This window comes from Eschrichtius robustus, chromosome 20, assembly GCF_028021215.1.
Source record: "Eschrichtius robustus isolate mEscRob2 chromosome 20, mEscRob2.pri, whole genome shotgun sequence".
Taxonomy (NCBI): Eukaryota; Metazoa; Chordata; class Mammalia; order Artiodactyla; family Eschrichtiidae; genus Eschrichtius; species Eschrichtius robustus.
The window spans coordinates 58,489,328-58,508,848 of NC_090843.1; the positions used below are offsets into that span (position 1 = coordinate 58,489,328).

A 19,521-nucleotide genomic window follows, 5' to 3' on the forward strand; every position below is an offset into this window, starting at 1 on the left:
GAGACTGATGAAACTGTCGAATCACGGCTATGGAGAAAATAACTGTTTCAGGTCTTTTTCTCATTTGCAAACTGACCTACCCTGAGCAGTTTGGGGGAGTAGGGGTCATTTTGGGCATTTCAATATTCCTCCCTGATGGCTGGGAAGCCGTGTGTGTGTGTGTGTGTGTGTGTGTGTGTGTGTGTGTGTGTGTGTGTGTGTGTGTGTGTGTGTGTGTGTGTGTGTGCGCGCGTGTGCGTGTGTATATAAAATATAGGTAATCTCAAACGCACAATTTTGAGGGCTGATACCAAGTCTTGGATGTCAAGTTTATAAGCGCTTGACGCAAAAGTAGAAGGACGGTATGTGAGGTAACCTGCTGATTGGCTGTGATAGGTAAATTCATGCATTTTGGAGTTGGAGCGGTTTCTGGTTTAGATTACCCTGGCCAAGCAAGACCCACCCTTGGACACTACCAAAACCAAGTCAGCTGAGCTTGTTTTTATCCAGAAGCCTCACAACCCTGTCCTTGCTGGTCCCGACCCAGCTTCTATCTCCCCACCTCTCCCAAAGGCCGTCTAGCAAACTACCGGCTAGCTCTTTTCTGCCTCTCTTTGCCTTGCCAGGAAACCAACTGCTCTGAAAGCCACTCCACAGCCCCTCCAGGTGGTGGCGTTTATTCTCAAACCTCATCTCACCTTCCTCCAGCCAGGGAGTTCCTCTCTGTACCACTCCCAGATTATTCTCCACCCCCTTCGAAGAAAATCTTGCCCATTTTAGGTTCATGCCATTCTCTATCACCTTCACCCCCTACTTTGTGTTCTGTTGACTTCCCCATCACTCCCTGTGGAAGGGGATGCCAGTTGTTCCCCGATATCTGATTCCCCTTTCTAGAAATAGGACCTTCCAGTATTTTAGCAGGGGTTGTGGCTGCTCAAAATAAAGATGACATCTCCCAGTGTCCCTTACAGCTGTGACTAAATTCTGTTTTGTTTGTTTTGTTTTTGGCCATGCCACGTGGCATGTGAGATCTTAGTTCCCTGACCAGGGATTGAACCTGTGACCCCTGCAGTAGAAGCATGGAGTCTTAACCACTGGACCACCAGGGAATTCCCTGTGACTAAATTCTGATTGGTAGGAGAGAAAATGATGTATACAACTTCTACGTGTTCTTAAAGGAAGGGGTGCAACCTGAACTTTTTCCCAATGACTTCCTCCATTCTACCTCGGCCATGGAATTTTGTCATCACCCAGATGTGCTTCATTTCCACACTCACTCAAGCACCCTACCTCTGACCATAACCTCCCTTCCTGCCATCATGCATCTTCCTCTTCAGTACTCGGATCTCAAAGTCATCAGGACCTCCAGCTCAATCACATCTTTCCCCCAATCCATTTCTTCTCTCTTTTTCCCTCCTTATCCAACTTCCAGTAACAGCTTTTCCAGTGCTCTTCAACTTGACCCAGTATCTTTTCATCATTCCCATTTGACAAAATCCCAACCCATCAGCTTTCCCAGAGAAAGCCAGACAACAGGGCAGATTGTCCCATTAGAAATTCGGCATTACCCACCTATGGGGGAAACGGGGAATCGGAAAGAGAAACAGAGACCAAAGGTAATAAGAGAGGGCACCCAAGTGGAGCAATGATAATAATGTATCATGAACAAAAGGGGTATGGTGACCTCAGCTCACTACACCTGAGGTCTGAAACAAGACCATTAACGATAATGTCCAAACCTAAGTCTTGTCTTTTTTTTGGGTCTCATCAGTCAACAGCTCTCTGACCAAATTCTTTGTTAGACACCGGAGGCTCCTACGGTAGCATCACACACCTCCTTTTCTAGCCCAAGTCACTGTTGTAATTTCTTTTTCAGCATTGCAATCTTTCGTTGTTGTCGTTTTGTTTTGTTTTGTTTACCATTGCAATCTTACATTGAACGATGTGTTTCTTTGCTCAACGAGCCGTCTCCTCAGTAGAGTGTGAACTCCATGAGAGCAGGAACTCCATTTCTGCCCTCCACTGCATCCTACCACCTAGCATGGTGCCTGTCACCTACAAGGTGCTCAATAAATATATGTTGAACAAGTGAATAAATGTGAATGTTAAAATTAGTAAAGGTTGATACACATTTTTTTTCCTTAATAGAAGAGTGAACTTAGTGAATTGGGCTTATGGGTGGCTTTGCTTTGCAAGTCCTCAAGCATTTCCCTTTTTTACTTCATTCCTCCAGTCATTCAAAGTTACAAGCTCTTGTCCTCATGTCAAATGAAGGACAGTGTATGCATGTGTTGGGGCGGGGCGGGGGCGGGGTGTGGAGAGACAGGGAGAACCAGTAAGTCTTGTCTCTGTCTTAACACCTGCCTGGCAGCCAACAGGGCCTTCAATTTCACAGAAAAAGACACGGCCCTGAACTGAGCATGCGTTCATCCCTTTCAGCCTGATATGTGCTGGAAGGAGGGCTCCAGGAGGCCCGGGCACAGAAAGGGGGGCGTGTGTGCAGGGGTCCGGATGGGACCCCTGGAGAAGACCACTTTCTCCAGAGAGGCTCCCAGCCTCTCCAACAGGCCAGCGCACCCCTGGGCATCCCTCCAAATAGCACCTGGGACACCCCGCCCAAACCCAGGTGTGGACAACGGGGGTAGAAAGGAAAAAAGGAGGTGGATGCCAGACAGTTGTGAGCCTGTGGGAGGAGGGTGTCCCCCAAAGCAGCTGAGCCTTCAGAGGCCCCGGGGTCCCACAAGCTGTATTTATTTCCCCAGCACCTGCTGCATTCAAGACCCTGGGGCAGAAATCAAAAGAAATCCTCAGCCTGTCATTAGACATTTGGGGGCAGCAAACAGCCAGATGGTGGAGCCTCGGGCGCTGCTGTGGTGGGGCCTGGGTTAGAGACCTGTCTTGGGCTTCAGGAAAGACCTTCCTATGTGAGCAGTCTACTAGGAGTGCCGGCGACTGTGGGCCGTTTTCCCCCAGGACGGGTGGCTTTGTGCAGCTTCATCTGTCTGCTCAGGCTGGAGGAGAAGCCCGTGGCTAGAGAATGGGACAAAGGGTGTGAAACAGGGAGCCCCGCCCCAGCTGTCACTCAGGTAAGAAAACTGTCGAGGGCCTCCTCCCTGGGCGGGTGCACACACAGAGGGAGAGGGCCGTGACGCAGACAATTTCAGTGAAACATCTTTGAGAGGAAGCTCGGGGTACAGGTGGGAGCTCACAGCAGGGGATGCAGCCCAGAGTCTCAGGATCAGGGAAGGATTCCCGGGATTAGCTGACACCTGAGGGATGCCTAGCAGCTGGTCACAGGAGAGGGGAGGGAGGGAAAGCCGAAGATATTTGCAAAGCCTCCGAGTTGAGCAATAAGGCGAGTTAAGGAACTGAACAAAGATGAGTCTGTCTGGAACATTAAGTACAATGGGAAACAGAACAGGCAGTTAAAGGCCTAACAGAGCATGTCAAGGAATCTAGATTTTCTCCTAAGAGCAATGGGAAACCACCCGAATGGGTTTATATTAGGGAGAGACATGATCACTCCAGCTGCAGAGGAGGAAGACAGGAGAGGATGTGGAGAGTCCCATAAGAGGGCTTTGCACGCTCCAGACAGAAATAGTGCTGGCCAGGACTAGGGTGGCAGCAGTGGAGATGGAGAGGGATGAAAGGATTCAAGAGACATCAGGAGGGACTTCCCTGGTGGCGCAGTGGTTCAGAATCTGCCTGCCAATGCAGGGGACACGGGTTCGAGCCGTGGTCCGGGAAGATCCCACATGCCGCGGAGGAACCGAGCCCGTGCGCCACAACTACTGAAGCCCACGCGCCTAGAGCCCGTGCTCCGCAACAAGAGAAGCCACAGCAATGAGAAGCCCGTGCACCGCAACGAAGAGTAGCCCCCGCTCGCCGCAACTAGAGAAAGCCCGCGTGCAGCAACGAAGACCCAACGCAGCCAAAAGTAAATAAATAAATAAATTTATTAAAAGAAAAGAGACGTCAGGAGGTAGAATCACCAGGCACTGGATGTGAAGGGAGGAGAGAGAGGAGCTGATGATGAAGCCCAGACTTTTTGCTGGGACCACTGGGTAGGTGATAATTTCATTAACTGTGATAGGAACACGGGAGATGGCACATGCATGGGAGGAAGATGACGTGCTCTGCTTAGGACGTGTTGAGTTTGAAGTGTCAGTGGGACACAAAAATGGAGGTGTCCCCCAGGTAGTCAGAAGAGATCTGGGATGGAGATGAAGGTTTGGGAAGCACTGGTCTATGCGTGGGGAAGGTGATCTGGGAGGAGTGAGTAGAGCCTGGTAACCCAACATTGAAGGGGTTGGCAGCAAAAGAGGAGGCTGAGAAGGAATGGCACCACTAACCTTACAGTCTAACCAGCTGAGTGGCTTCCCACTGCCCAAGTCACTGGAGCATCCTGGGATGCCCCTGGGAAGGTATCCAGGGCAACAGAAGGGACTGGGGAGTCAGCCTGTTCTCCTCACCACTGAGTCCTAGCTCTGCTGACCCCACCTTCACAGCGAGGCAAACCCTTCTCTCCCCTAGATCCTTTCCCAACGTAGTACAGACAGCCCTTCCCACTCCCAAACACCTCACCTGCAGAAGGTAACAAGGAAATGGCTTGGCTAAACAAAGCAGGTGAAAAGAGCTAAATCATGTGGCACTTTGGAGGCTGCGGCCCCGTGGACTCCCAATGGCACCTTACAGGAGGTTCCAAGGGAAGGAACAGGGGGCATCCCCGCTGGGTTAAGGACACAAAGATCCTGGCCTGGGTCACAGCCCAAGGAAACCTCTCCTTACCCTTGAGGATGTGATGGGCATCCCCCTCTCCATGAGGACCCATCAGATGATGAAACGCAGTGATGGGACCAACCCCCAAGCCCCTCACCCCCACCTCCCTCAGACGCTAAGCAGGTCACCAGGGGGATGTCCACCACCACACACCACCTCTCCCATCTGACCACGTCCAAGTTGCCTCCTCCTCCCACTTCTGGAATAAAGGCTGAGAAACAGGTGTGAGATGCAGGAGGGCAGGTTAAGGAGTCAACACCGGGAGTTGCCAGAACTGAGTCGGAAGTACGTAACTCATTCTGAGGGTGGTGGGGACGTGTGTAGCTCACTAGCTCCCGACACAGGGGCCTTATGAAGAAATGGTACAGAGCACTGACATATGGTGCGGTCATCCCTGCTTTGCTGGCCAGTGATAATCCCATAGTGGAAAGCGATGCATCGCAGAATTCCACTGTTGGCGAGTGGGGGACAGAGGGTAAAGTGCCCAAATTGTGACTTGGGGGCCAGAACAGAAGCCCTCTCTCCTCTTTGCCCTATCCACAATCAAACCCTGCATCAGAAGCCCTATTCCTGTCATTGGTGTCTCCGCTCTTCTTGGCAAAGTCTCCATCTTTGAACCTGCTCTTTCTGCTCCATACCTTGTGGATCACCCATATTATTACCGCCCTTGCTTTCTGCTTATCTGGCTTCATCTCCTCCTCTCCCACCTCTACCGGCTTAGTGCAGACCCTCATCACCCCAAACTTGGGATATTACAATGACCTCTTCTATTTCACCCCCGACTGGTCTGACACCAACTGGATGTACTATAACATAATTCTGGTATATATATATATATACACACACACACAATTACCAATTGTGTGTGTATATATATATATACACAGACATATATATATACACACACAACACACACATACATATATATATACACACCAATATATGTATATATATATACCAATTATTTTATGTTCAAATCCACTTTTATTAAAATTATTTGGCAATTCTGGCAGCAGTATAAAGTCTCTGACCACTGGACACATTAGACATGAGTTTATAATTTTGGTTTGTTGTGGGTTTGGGTACATGGACTTTTCTAAATCTTCTGCCCTTCATTTCATCACCAAATGGCAAGGTGCCTTAAGTTTCTCTATCTGAAATACCCTATTATTTATAGAACAGGAATTTGTAAAATAAGATTGAAAAAATAAAATGCACAGATTCAAAAAATTCTCTTCAAATATTAAAAACATACAAAGTATACTGAAGACATCTACGTTTAGTCCACTATATGTGTGTGTGTGTATATATATATATGTGTGTATATATACATATATATACACCAATTTACACACACACACAGTTTTTAAAGTTTACACTCCATTTACAATTTTTTTAATTTTGATAACTGTATTTAAATAGTTTAATTTTCTTTGTATTCCTATATATTTTATTTTTTTATAATGGTTATATTTCCCTGTACATATTATCCTTGTTGCTTATCCATTTAATTTAATTTAATTATTTATGTTTGGCCACACAGCATGTGGGATCTTAATTCCCAGACCAGGGATTGAACCCACACCCCCTGCCGTGGAAGCGCGGAGTCTTAACTACTGGACCGCCAGGGAAGTCCCCTATATATTTTATCTTACGAATTTAAGAACATTATTCTGAGTAGGGGGGTGGTCCATGGGCTTCACCATACTGCCAAGGGGGTGCATGGAAGCAAAAAAGTTAAAAACCCTGCTTGGTAGAAATATATATTGTCCTTACTCTTCCCAAAGGGATGCTTGACTTTGTGCACTGAGCTACCTCTCTGGTCCGAGTCCATCACTTCCACCTCTTGGTGCCCTCAAAGGTGATGGGGTGGGGGCTCTGAGACAACTGTCCCCAAAGCAAAAAAACTGCATCAGGGGCTTCCCTGGTGGCGCAGTGGTTGAGAATCTGCCTGCCAATGCAGGGGACACGGGTTTGAGCCCTGGTCTGGGAGGATCCCACATGCCGCGGAGCAACTAGGCCCGTGAGCCACAACTACTGAGCCTGTGCGTCTGGAGTCTGTGCTCCACAACAAGAGAGGCCGCGACAGTGAAAGGCCCGCGCACCGCGATGAAGAGTGGCCTCCGCTCGCCGCAACTAGAGAGAGCCCTCGCACAGAAACGAAGACCCAACACAGCCAAAAATAAATATAATAAATAAATAAATAAATAAATAAATAAATAAATAAATAAATAAATAAATAACTGCATCAACTGCATGCAGGGCATTGGAAGAGGGAATGTCCCAGGGGTACAGAATCAATCAGTTGCAGGCCTACTTAAAACCAGTGGGTTGAGAGCTGGACACACCCTCACACCCTCTTGAGAAAAGTAGCTTCGGGCCATCTCAGCCTTCTGAGGTCTCTCCCATGATACTGGTCAGCCTAGCCACAGCCAGCTGGACAAGGAAGGGATCTCATCTGTGTCTGGCTAGTGGCCGGGCAGGAGAGCTGGCCAAATAGGTACTTTCAGATTGGATGGTGACTAACTGACCCGATTTGATCCTGTCTCTTGGGAAGTTTGAACTTGAACACGCAGGGGGAGTCAGCGGTTGGGAAGGCCGGAAGAAGTGACAGACACAGAGAAGAAGGTGAAGGGTGAGGGAGAGGGAAGTGGAGTCAAGAGCAGGAAGTTGCCAAGTTAGGGTTTCCTTTCACCCCACTCCCCCAGAGGAGGCCCCGCCCTGCACCTCTGTCACTTCCTGGAGGTCTGCTTCCTACCATCTGGAAGAGCCCACCTAACCTGTGCCCCAAGAGCTCCAGAACTGTGGAGGGCAAGGCATCCTGAGATGCACAAGAGGCTCACAGCAGAGCATGACGCCTAACGTGCCAGAGACCCAAAATGAGGAAGCTGGGGGGATTCTCCTCAGTCTCCCTAATCTAGTCTGACCTCCTCCTGGCCCATGAATAAGCCCCCACCCCTTGTGCCCGGTGCCAGGGCCCTGTTAATTTCTATGTCCTTGCAGGTCCCTTTCCAAGGGTTCCCTAACTGCTTGACTGCTCACCAAGCAGCCAGAGCCAGTATTGCCAGCGGGGGCCAGGTGGGAGCAGGTGGCAAGCCAGCAGAAATGGGGGGGAGGGATAGAGAGGTACATCATCCCCTACATGAGGGAGGCAGCATGGGGTTGACCCCTGAGACTTGGCTCCCTTGGTTCCCCATGTCCAGGCTCCTTCTCTCCCTTGGGGGTCTATAACACACCCCTCTTCTTTCTAATTGCTTATGGATCAAACTTAGTCTGCTCTCTTTGCCCCAAAACAGATTCAATTCAACTACATCCGTACTTCCTTTACTTCTAACAACGTTTTAGAGTTGAGGAAATGAGGCTCAGAGAGAAGTCTGATGCTGGCTGTCAGAAGTGAGGAGTTCACGCTCCTCAGCACACCCTGACCGTGGCCAACCCTCCAGCCTCACAGCTCCCTGCCATCCATTCCCCAGGGCACCCTTGTCAAACTGATATACTTACATTCCCCAAAACACGGCCCTCTCATTTCCAAGTCTTTGCTCCCGATGTTCCCCTTGGCTAGCATACCCCTAGGTTGCCCTGGTGAATTCTGAGTCAACCTTTAAGACTCAGAGTGTCCTCTACTGTTCTTTGTATACTCCTGGTGAGGCAGGGGCTCTGTCCTAATAGCCTTTATATCTCCAGGCTTTTGCTTAAGGCCTGGGAAGGTGAGGGACCAAAGAATATGTGCCCCTTGGCCCCAGTGTCACAAAATTATTACGGTCCAGAGGTATGATCGGCACTTGGAACCCAGTGGGTAGACAGGCTGGGACCTGGGACCTTTTGCTGCAGTGCTGCAATGCTTGCACCTGGACACACTTCTCCTCCAGCAACCAAATACAAAGAAATGGTATGGGACTAAAAATAACTACGTGTGCATGCACAGTTGGGGTAAATTCTGGACAAAAGATACAAAGAGACCAAAAAACCCAACTGCCACTTTTGAAGAGCCTGGAGCAAAAGCAGGGGGTGGCAGGGCCTTGGCTTCTATGACTTCATCTAGACTAACTGTGGCATACCCTGCCTTTCGGTTTCCCATTTCTAGAAAACTGCTCCCATCAGTAAACCATTCGACTTTAGGGCTGTCAAGAGGCTCATCTAGAAGATCAGGCCTGCTGGAGTAAGTTTGTTCTCTGGTCTCTATACACTGGTGCAGTAAGTCTCCACCCTCCACTGCTGGAAGCAGAGTTGCTGGGTTCAGGGTTTGGCACACCTTTAAGGTAATGTCGGGGGTGTCCATTAGGAGGGACAGGTATCTTGTTAACCTTCCTCTAGTCAACCAATGATGTCCTCTGACCTCCAGCACAGACTGTACCTGATGAGGGGTCAACACATCTAAGTGTTGTCCCAGGGTGAGCTTGGAAGCCTCATTAGCCAACAAGGCTGTAGCTGCTACTGCCCGCAGGCAGCTAGGCCATCCCAGGCCAACTGAGTCCAGTTGTTTTGAAAAGAAAGCCACTGGTCTCTGATCTGGTCCCAGCTTTTGGGTCAGGACTGCTGGTGCTCTCCCTGACCTCTCGTGAACATACAGGGTGAAGGGCTTGTCCAAACGTGGAAGCCCCCGTGCTGGTACTCTGATCAACTCAGGCTTTGGAGTCTCAAAGGCCCGCTGGTGGTCCTTATTCCATTGAAGGCATTCCCTTTCTCCTCCCTTTAGAGCGTCATACAGAGGTTTTGCTACAAGGCCATAATTTGGAATCCAGATACGACAGAACCCAGCCATCCCGAGAAAGCCTCGGAGTTGCCTCTTTGTGGTTGGAGACGGTAATGCACTAGTTGCTATTTTTCGATCTATGGCCAGGACTCATGCCCCTGGGGTCAAAACAAATCCTAAATATTGAACCCCTTGCTGTGAGATCTGAGCCTTGGTTGGAGAGACTTTATATCCTCTTTTTGCCAGAAAATTTAGGACCCTAACAGTATTTTGACCTGAATCGTGTTTGGTCTCACTACTTATCAGTAACTCATCAACATACTGTAACAGAGTTCCCTTCTCAAGGCTCAGTTCCTTCAGTTCCCTTGCAACGCATTTCCAAAAAGATGGGGGCTGTCCCGAAAACTCTGCGGACGCACCATCCATGTATATTGGGTAACCTCCAGGGGGTCAGGGTCCCTCCATTCAAAGGCAAAAAGGTATTGAGAGTCTGGGTGTAGGGGAATACAGAAAAATGCATCTTTTGAGGTCCAAAACAGAGAAATACTGGGCGCTCCCTGACACCTGGGTGAGGAGGGTGTATGGGTTTGGCACCAGAGGGTGAATAGAGATGACTCCCACATTCACGACTCTTGCACAAACCGACACTCCCCGTTAGGCTTCTGAACGGGGAGGATCAGGGTGGTGCAAGGCGATTGGCAGGGCCTAATGAGTTCGTGTTTTAGGTTGGATTCCCCTCAGGGCCTCAGGCTTTAAAGGATATTTTCTCTTCCAGGGGTATTTTTCCCCAGGCCTTAACCTTATTTTTATTTGGGGAACACATTTTGCCCTTCCTGGCACCGAGGTATCCCAAACTGCAGGATCTACTTGTCCTCTAATTTCTTGAGGGATGTCTTGGGGAATATTTTGATGCCCAACAGGTGGGTCATCTGGGGCTACTAATAGATGCACTCTCTGTTCGAATTCTTTACCTCCTTGGACTTCACCCTGTCCTAAGAATACACTAGCTCCTAACTTACTTAGCAAATCTCTCCTGAGGAGAGGGACAGAGCATTCTGGCACGTACAAAAAGGAGTAATAATAACGGACCCGATTCCGCAGGCAAAGGGAGACGTAAGTTGCCTTACCTTTAGCTGTCCATCAACTCCCGTCACAGTACAGTCATGGTTGGAGAAGGGGCCGGCTGGCCAAGTCAGAACAGAGCAGGCAGCTCCAGTGTCTACCAGAAATTCAGTTCTCCTACCTGCCACATGGAGGGTGACCCGAGGCTCCACTGGAGAAATGAGGATGGATCGAGTGGGATCCGGAGCTGGCCAGGCGCTCAGGCCGTCAGTCAGTGTGCGGGAATCTCTCATCTGAGAGATTCGCAAGGAACCGGGGCCAGTCGGGTTTGCCCCTCGGGGTCCCACAGGAGGGCGCTCAGGGCATTCCCCCTTCCAGTGCCCTCCTTCAGACAAAAGGCACACTGGTTTGGGCCCAGGTGGTTTCTTGGTGGTCTGTCCTGCCTTCTCGTCCCTCCAGGGTCCCCGCGAGGTGGTGGGTGAATCAGAGTAGCCAAAAGCTGCGTTTTCTTCATTAGCCTCTTATCCTTATTGGTCTCCTCCGTTAAGTCTCAGTTGTTATAGACCTTGAAGGCCTCCTCTACCAGGGTTGACAATGGGATTTGGGGCCCAGCCTCAAGCTTTTGAAATTTTCTCCAGATATCAGGAGTAGCCTGGGTGATAAAATGCATGGCCGACAGTGTCCTCCCTTCTGCAGACTCAGGGTCTGTATTGGTGTCCTTCCTGAATGCCTCTGTCAACCGGCTCAGGAAGGCTGCCAGGTTTTCATCTTTTTCCTGTGTAACCTCTCAGACCTTATCATAATTTACAGGCTTCACCATACACCTTTTCATTCCTTCTGATAAACGAGTAATATAACGTCTCATCCTAGCCTGGCCTACACGGTATTCATAGTCCCAGTGTGGGTCATGTTCTGGGATTGCATCCCCATCCACCTGATAAATCTGGTGGTGTGGATTGGTGGCCAGTAGGCCATCTGCGTGTTCCCTGGACTTCCTCAGTATACGCTCCTTTTCATCCGGGGTACAACAGTGGGCCAGAATAGCCATGATGTATCTGGGAAGTCTGTCAAAAATTTTAAAAAGTTTTAAAACACCCGGTTGGATAGGCTCATAGGTTGCTGTGAAACAATATTGATTCCTTGAGCCAAGGTAGGGAAAAAAATCAAAAGTAAATATAGATCATTTAAAGGCACAGGAATTCACACGATCTGTTATCAAAAGCAGCATTTCAGGACAACTTTGTTCTGAGAGACAGAAACCAAATCCAGTCTTGCATCAGCCTGATCTTCATAAAGTCTATTTACCTAATTAAATTTAATCCAACCTTAGAAAATCCTGATCACATACAAAATTCTTTTCTCACTGTTCCTCTTCCGCAAACCTTCTGAGGCCATATTTTGTCCCGTATTCTTTTCCCATTCAGAAATAGCCAGCTCTAGTGACACAGGCTGCAACATGGGACCCTTTGCTGCAGTGCTTGCACCTGGACACACCTCTCCTCCAGCAACAAAATACAAAGAAATTGTATGGGACCAAAAATAACTGCACGCATGCGCAGTCGGGGCAAATCCTTGCTAAAAGATACAAAGAGACCAAAAAACCCAACTGCCACTCTCGAAGAGCCCGGAGCAAAAGCAGGGTACTGCGCATGCCTCCTGCACACACCACCTATGGGGTGGGAAAACCACCTAAGCCCCCCCTTCCGGCCTGACCCCTGGACACACCCCTACCCTCACCCACATAAAGAACAAGCTCACCACCGCCTCAGGGAGCCAGCAAGCAAGGGAAACTGTTGTTTGCTCTCACTTCCCCCTGCTGCAGCAGGGGCCCCAATAAAACCTTGCCTGAATTTCTTGTCTGGCCTCTGATCAATTTCTATTAATTAAGGAGGCCAAGAACCCTGGTCAGTAACAGGATGGCCTCAGGATGACAATCCTCTTGCTCACTTTTTGGCTTGGAAGTAGATGACATCTAGAACCCCTGAGGGTATGGGTGGTCCCCTGGGTTCCAAAACTCACCCTGTTGGGTTCATTCAATCACTCAACAGTACATCATGGGCCTGTTATGCTCTAAACACTCTGCCAGGTGCTGGGGATCAAAGATGAATGGAGCAATTAGCTGGGAGGATACACTTGAGCTGAAACTTTAAGAACACTCTGAAAATCTATAAAAGAAAAACAGTTTATCTGTGCTTTCGTCCAGGCGTGTGTGTGAGGGGTGGGCAACGCCTCCCTCCCCACCCCTCCATCCCCTCGCCTCACCTCAGTTCCCAAGGTGAAGATTTGAGGGGAATTAGATGTATAATCCCCGGTTTGGGTCTTGCTTTCAGGAAGGCGTGAGGTGAGACCTGAATCCTAACCCGGCCCCGCACACCTGGCCCCATTGTTCCCCTAATTCCCTGCATCCGGGAATTAGCGATCTGGCTGGCAGCTCATTCCCTGTCAAGAGGCCCGGGAGAGTGATATGGGAGACCCTGAAACTATCCCCACCAACTCAGGAGACCCCACAAGACATCGGTCCCTTGGACGAGCAACGGCCCCTAAGGAGGGTCTCAGGCAACACTCTTAAAAAGTGCGACCCCTTTAGAAGGAGGAGACCGGCGGGCGCGGGCCAGTAACCACGAGAGTGTCACAAGCCCTAAACCGAAGTCTCAGCTCCTAGCGGACCCCAGGGTCCCACCCCGCGCCCTCCTAAGAGCTTGGCTTCCGGGAGGAGCTCCGCTGGGGCACCGCCCTCCAAGGCGCGGGCGCCAATTGGCCAGCGTGATCGCGGGGCGGGGCCAAATCCTAAAGGGTCAGGAGCAGAGGAAGACCTGAAGGGGGCCGGGGCTGCTGCGAAACGGAGGTGATGCAAAGTGGCCCCATGTGGGTTTCTTTTAAATCTTTAATGCCCATACCCTAGTCTCAGGCCCATGGAGCCCACGCGAGACTACCCACTGTTCGGGGGCGCCTTCTCCGCCACTCTCCCTCCGGGGGCCATCGACGTAAGGTGAGAAGGCCCGGGCGCCAAAGGAGGCTGACCAGGTGGGTTGCGGGAAGTAGCCGGGGTCAACCAGGGTGTGCCTCGCCTCTCTCCAGCGACCTCCGACCGGTCCCGGACAATCAAGAAGTTTTCTGCCATCGCGTGACAGACCAGAGCCTGATCATGGAACTTCTGGAGCTGCAGGCCCACGCGCAGGGCGAAGAGGCGGCGCGGTGAGGGAGGCGGGCCCGCGGCTGGCCAATGGGAGGACCAGAGCCGAAGGAGTGGGCGGGGCCTGTGGGGGGACGGTTAATCTGGGCAATGAGAACTCCAAGGGTAACACCACATCAGCAGAAATGAGCGAAGTTTAGAATAAGAGATGCTTGTAAGGGGCAGTGAGAAATGCCCCTCCCTGACCCTGCTCCCCCAACTCCAGGTACCATTTTGAGGACGTTGGCGGGGTGCAGGAGGCTAGGGTTGTGCAAGTGGAGGCTGTGCAGCCCCTCCTTTTGGAGAACCTGGCCCTGAGGGGCTGCTGTCAAGAAGCCTGGATCCTCTCTGGCAAGCAGCAGGTAGCTAAAGAAAACCAGCAGGTGAGGGCCAGGGGAGTGTGAGACGTCTTGGAGGGATGAAGGGGGTGGCTTTAGGGAATCAGGTAAGCATCCTGACTCTGATCACTTTAGGTAGCAAAGTATGTGACACTGTACCAGGCCTTGCTGCGGCTGCCCCAGTACCACACTGATCTCCTGCTCACCTTCAATCAGCCCCCGTAAGGAGAACGGAAAGGGTACATGGCTCATGACTGGGTCCCCAGGAGAACTGGCTTGGAGGGGCAGAGTAGGGAGACTGGCTGGTGGGGTCCTCCAAGGAAGTGGGAGTGGGCCAGGGGTTTGGGGTCACAGATAACCAGGTTCTCTGGGAAACAGGAAATGGGAATTTACAAGCCCAAGTCCCAGATGATGTTCTCTCTCTATCTGTTCCCCACCCCAAGCCCTGAGAATAGGTCATCTCTTGGCCCTGAAAATCTTTCACTTCCGCCCTGGAGCCTGGGTGACTTTGAACAGTTGGTGACCAGTCTGACCCTTCACGATCCCAACATCTTTGGTCCCCAGTAAGGACGCTGAAATGCTGCATGCTGCTTCTGAAGACTTGGGGCCTCTGTTCTGCAAGGGGATCAAAGGGTTGGATGTATTCCCCTAATTCCTTCCCAGTGCATAAACATAAGACACCTACTCTCTGCAGAAATAAACTTGCTTTATAACCAATATAATCTCTGTGCCTTTGAATCTAACAGAACACCTGGGTCCCCCCAATTCCCTTTGGTCTTGGACGGTGGGGTTTCAAATTGTGCATGGGATCAGAAGGGACCCAAGGCCAGCAGTGGAGGAAGGGAGGAAATACACTTTGGAGTGATTGGTTCAGCCCTGAGAGAGGGGTGTGAAATTCACAGGGGTACGGGTAGGGAAGGTTTAAAGCGACACCCAAGGAAGGGAGGGAAACGATCCCTTGTAGTGATTCAACCCTGAGAAAACAGATGGGGAGTGGGGTTGGTGGTCCCCCTCTGATGGATGAAAGATCATCTGGTCAGAAGTCACCAGGTCGTAACAATGGAGTCAGAAGAGTCCAAGGAGCGCCGACTTGGTGGAGTGTTGGAAGAGTGGCTGTTGTTATTTGGTGTACATGTAGTAGAGCGTGCGCAGCTGGTCCCAGAAGAAGAGGGAGAGGATGGTGTGGGGGCCGAGGCGGAAGTAGGAGGCACCTATACCCTTGTACATGCCCCAAATGCCCTCTATCCGAGCCGTCTGCAACAGAGCATCCAGCAAGCCCCGGTACATGAGGCCCTGAAAGGTTGAAGAGGAAGAGCAGAGTTTGTCAGAGGCCACCAGGGGCCTCACCTCAGCAGGCTGCATTTTAGGCTTCCTACCTGCACCCACAATCTGCTTCCCTCACCCGCCTGGCTTTTCCTGCCTGCCTGCACCCCAGAGCACTCCCTTACCTTGCCCTGAGCATCTGTGGGCTGGTTGTAGAGCCTTGTGCTGACCACGTCAAAGGGTGTCATGGCCAGGACCACCGCAATGCCGCTCGCCATGGCGGCCACCAGAGCCACCTTCCAGCTCTGGGGTGGAAATATCTAAGAGGGGGAGGGAGGAAGAGCTCTGTCAGTCAGCCAATCATTCAACCCCTCGGAAAGCCCAGGCCCTGCGCCGGGGATACAGTGGAGAGCTGGTAACTCAGGGAGCTTCCACTCCACCGGTGATAACACTGTGAAGGAGGAAGAGCGGAAGGCCCTGAGGACTCAGGTGCACCTGGGAGGAAGTGACAAGAGAACTGTGGGAAGGTTGTAAAGAGACAGTGACCCCCCCAAGCCCTCCTGCCGCTCCCTCACATTGAATGTTGGCACTGTCCCTCTTCAAGCTGAGCCCACTTCAGCTTGCCCTCCCCCTGCCCACATTCCCAGGGTGGCCCCGCCCCTTTCCCAGGCAGTACCTCCCGCTGGGTCATGAGGTCCTTGGTGGACGAGAAGGTGCACAGCTGGGTGGAGGAACCGATGATAACTCGGGGCAGGCCGCCCAGGGCCCCACGCCACAACCCCACCAGACCATGTTTCTGGCCAATCTTGATTAGCGCCTGAAACATGCCCTGGTTGGGGGAGGGGGGGGCAGAGAAAAGACCATGGGGGCGGGGTTCAGTCACCCAGGCATCAGGGGCTGCCACCTCCTAACAGTGCCAAGGATGGGTCCATAAAAGGCACCCGATGTCTAGGCAACCAGTGCCATGTGGGCTTAGAGCATGAATGTGGCCCTCACTTGTCCGCCAACCCATCCTTCCCTCCCTCGCCACCCCAGAACAGGGCAGGGTATATGCAAGTGAGGACATTAGCAGGTCAGGAGAATGGGGCAAGAGAAACAGGTGCAGGAGCTAGAGGAACAGGGAACATGGGGATAAGAAGGTCTGGGTGGACTCCAGGGGCAGAGGAGGGCCGAACTGATGGGCTGGGCAGAGCCGTGGCTGGGTTGCGGCTGTTGGGTGCAGGCAGAAACCTGGGGGAAAATGGAAGAGAATGGGCAGGGACGCCAGCAGTTTGGAAAACCCTCACCTGATGGTTATACTGGTGCCCCACAGCAATTTCTGTGGCTGCCTGTGCCTGTAGGTGTGTCTTCACCTGGAGACGAGAGAGTATCACAGCCTATGGCCCAGCGGCCAGCCCCCCACCTCAGACACCCAAATGCCTGACCCCTTCACACTTCCTCTGCGGTGTTCAGCAATGAACATCCTTCTAATCTGATAATTATTGTTGTTCCCACCTAATAAACTGGTCATGAGACTGTGTCCCTTGGCTCCAGTCCTGGGGGATGGCTCTCCTAGCGCTGCAAGACACCCCACCCCCTCTGCATCCTTCTTCCCTTGGGGGAAGGGGCGGGCATGGAGAGGTTGGAGAATGGCAACAATTCCTAGGACTGTTCATGTTAGGCAAGACCTGGTGTCCAGCCTCTCATGCCAGCTCCTACTCCCAGACCAGCAGACAGGATCTTCGGCCACCATCATGACCAACTCCCCATCAGACTCTGGGGCAGGTTGTGAGGGGTCATCGGCAAAACTTGCTCTCTGGCCCCCAAGCCCTGTGGGGGGCATGTGTCCAGCTGACTTTGGAGAAGTCACTGTCCCTGAATCTCATACCCTGGGAGTGAGACCAGACTGCCTCTCCTTCTACAGAACTCATTGCCTCCCAACGTCTTTGCAGAAAGAGTGCTAAACAGGGCCAAGTCCTAGCAACAAGCAGCTGTGGTGACCTTGAGCTAGTCACTTCCCCTTTCTGGGCCTCAGGTTCCTGACCCTTCACCAATACCAGATTAACTCAAAGGGGCAGACTGTGGGATAGTAATTCTGTAATGCCCAGGACTTCCCCTGATCCCCACACTCGTTGATGTATGTTAATCAAATTCCTCACCCTCCCCTACACAAATCCACTTCCAACCTCAGTATCAGGTTGTGAAGGCCCAGGCACCCACCCTACACCAAAGGTCTGCCCTGAAGGCCCCAAGCAATACCCTTCTTCTCACCATGTAGATGGGGCTCCCCAAGTAGGCTCCCATGACCCCAGCCAGGGCTCCAGCTGCTGCGCTGCGGACAGGGCTGAGGGTGCCTTCAGCCGTGTGCAGGCAGCCCCCAGCTTCAGCCAGCCCGTAGGTGCCCAGCCGGATGCCGTTCATCAGGAACTGGTATAAGAGGGCAGGGGCCAGGCCCTTCTGCAGGGCTGCCAGGCCGTCCACCTTGCCGATGGTGATGAAGGCATGGAAGACGTTTCGGTAGTGTCGTCGGTAGGTCCCGGGGGCCTGCAGTTCTCCCTGCAGCTGCATCCTGGTCTTCACCACCTCCAGGGGATTGGTGAACAAACAGGCCCCGCAGGCTGCCAGGCCGCTCATCAAGAAGTCCATGGTGGGACAGCAGTAGCAGGAACTGGCCCAGGGGTAAGAAAGTTACAATGAGCTTCAGAAACGGAGTCCGAAAATCAGGGGAAAGCCTCAGTTCCAGCAGTCCGGGCTGCAGGAGGTAGAAATGCAGAGGTCTGGAGTCAAGAGTGTCAGGGTCAAATGTCAAGAGGTCAAGGGTTAGCTGGAATTTGGGAGTCAGGAGATGGCAAAGAGAGAAGAAATATGAGTTTAGGAGAGTCTGGCGAGAAGGTTATGACAGGGACTTGTTAATCAAGGGATTTGAGGTCAAGGAGGGGCAGAAGCCAGGAGGGCGGCAGGTGGGATGCTGAGGATGGCCGGCTGTGGGGGCCGGGAGTAGGTGAGGGAAACGCGGAGCTGAGAGACCGGAGCCAGGGAGGAAGGAGAAAGAAAATCGGCAGGTTAAGGAGGGAAAGGATCCAGGAGAAGATCCGGTGGCGTCCCCGGACAGCAACGAGGTCTGTATCGGGGAAGGAAGTCGAGGCTCCGGCCGGGGATGAGCGCCCTCAGGCAGCTGCCGGAGCCCGCGGCAGCTTCACCCCAGGTAGCCTGCGGAGGCCGGGCCGCCACACTCCAATCACTGGAGAGCGGCGCCCAGTGGGGAGCCTTAGCCGAGAGCCTCAGCCAATCAGCGCCGAGCCGGCTCTGCGGCCAATGGGAGGTGCTCTCGGCGACCCGGCCTCCGGAATCCGCAGAGAGGCGTTCGGAATTAACTCTCCCCACCCCGGTACCAGTGCCTGGGCTGCGGACTCGGAGTACTGGGAGGGGTCCCCAGGGAGCAGAGGTTTTATCACTGGCGGGGAGGAGAGGTTGGACCCTGGGTTATTGGACGCAGAGGCCGAGTACGGAGGCAGCAGTCCCTCATCTGCCTGTTTGGGGCTGCTGCTCTTGCGGGCGGAGGGCCCCCCTCCTTCGCCTTGTATCCCAGGTCATCGCCGGGTGGGGCTGCCAAACTGTAGGTCCACTCCCTCTCGGTTCAGGCCCCAGGAGAGCCCGGAAACTGCGGCTCCTCCCGCGAGGCAGGTGGGACACACCTGCTGGACGGGACAGATCTCCTTAGGCTTGATAAAATATTTGTTAGGTTCCAGCGCGGGAGTGTGGTGGCTGCGGGCGCGGAGGAAGGGGTCCCGAAGGATGGCGAGGGAACATAGTCACATCCCTACGCTCTTTTGATCCTCACAGCAAACCAGGGAGAAGGCCAGACAGGCTAAGTAAGGCGGGGTTTTGATCGCTGGGCTTAGGTTACACAGGGCCAGCAAGTGGTGGGAGAGGTCCTGAGACTCTGGACTCCTTCCTGCCCTAGTTCATGAGCCTGGTAATGGTTAATTACGCAAGAACTTCTGAGAAAAGAGACTCGGGAAGCTAGCTGGGAAGGGGTTGAGGGGGGAAGGCTTGGAGAAAGATGGCAGGAGGATAGCAGATGTCTTCTGGGGCGGGAGGAGGAGGCAAGGGGGCACACCTGTGTGTGAGGCAGCCACCAAACTTAGACTCAGAGGCCTTCGGAGTTCCAGTTTGGGTCTTCCTGCTTACCAGCTAGATAGCCTTGGGCAAGCTACTTAACATCTCAGAGCCTCCTTTGTAAAATGGGAATGATA

General features: G+C 52.3%; 2 protein-coding genes across 5 annotated transcripts; one reads left to right on the plus strand and one right to left on the minus strand.

Moving 5' to 3' along the window:
* Positions 1-13,298: 13,298 nt before the first annotated feature.
* Positions 13,299-14,745, plus strand: RANGRF (RAN guanine nucleotide release factor). Of its 3 annotated transcripts, none has more exons than XM_068531430.1 (5): positions 13,299-13,502; positions 13,592-13,708; positions 13,912-14,068; positions 14,159-14,262; positions 14,467-14,745. In XM_068531430.1, the coding sequence occupies exons 1-4, from the start codon at positions 13,426-13,428 to the stop codon at positions 14,246-14,248; spliced, it is 441 nt and encodes a 146-aa protein (XP_068387531.1). In that variant the 5' UTR covers positions 13,299-13,425; the 3' UTR covers positions 14,249-14,262; positions 14,467-14,745. The 3 variants fall into 3 exon arrangements, with proteins under 3 accessions (XP_068387531.1, XP_068387529.1, XP_068387530.1); XM_068531428.1 differs by having other exon boundaries at positions 14,159-14,244; XM_068531429.1 differs by having other exon boundaries at positions 13,912-14,047; positions 14,159-14,244.
* Positions 14,746-14,990: 245 nt separating this feature from the next.
* On the minus strand, positions 14,991-18,460 carry SLC25A35 (solute carrier family 25 member 35). Of its 2 annotated transcripts, XM_068531427.1 has the most exons (5): positions 17,537-17,933; positions 16,573-16,638; positions 15,963-16,115; positions 15,472-15,606; positions 14,991-15,316 (listed from the first exon to the last, which is right to left on the minus strand). In XM_068531427.1, the coding sequence occupies exons 1-5, from the start codon at positions 17,909-17,911 to the stop codon at positions 15,143-15,145; spliced, it is 903 nt and encodes a 300-aa protein (XP_068387528.1). In that variant the 5' UTR covers positions 17,912-17,933; the 3' UTR covers positions 14,991-15,142. The 2 variants fall into 2 exon arrangements, with proteins under 2 accessions (XP_068387528.1, XP_068387527.1); XM_068531426.1 differs by lacking the exon at positions 15,963-16,115 and having other exon boundaries at positions 17,537-18,460.
* Positions 18,461-19,521: the final 1,061 nt, after the last annotated feature.

Excerpts from the sequence above, each read along its gene's own strand:
- SLC25A35 (XM_068531427.1), bottom strand. The coding sequence starts at position 17,911 with ATGGACTTCTTGATGAGCGGCCTGGCAGCCTGCGGGGCCTGTTTGTTC. Across the intron at positions 16,639-17,536 it reads TGGGGAGCCCCATCTACATG|GTGAAGACACACCTACAGGC; the intron begins GTGAGAAGAAGG and ends TCTCGTCTCCAG. Across the intron at positions 16,116-16,572 it reads GGCACCAGTATAACCATCAG|GGCATGTTTCAGGCGCTAAT; the intron begins GTGAGGGTTTTC and ends TCCCCCAACCAG.
- RANGRF (XM_068531428.1), top strand. The coding sequence starts at position 13,426 with ATGGAGCCCACGCGAGACTACCCACTGTTCGGGGGCGCCTTCTCCGCC. Across the intron at positions 13,709-13,911 it reads CAGGGCGAAGAGGCGGCGCG|GTACCATTTTGAGGACGTTG; the intron begins GTGAGGGAGGCG and ends CCCCAACTCCAG. Across the intron at positions 14,069-14,158 it reads TAGCTAAAGAAAACCAGCAG|GTAGCAAAGTATGTGACACT; the intron begins GTGAGGGCCAGG and ends TGATCACTTTAG.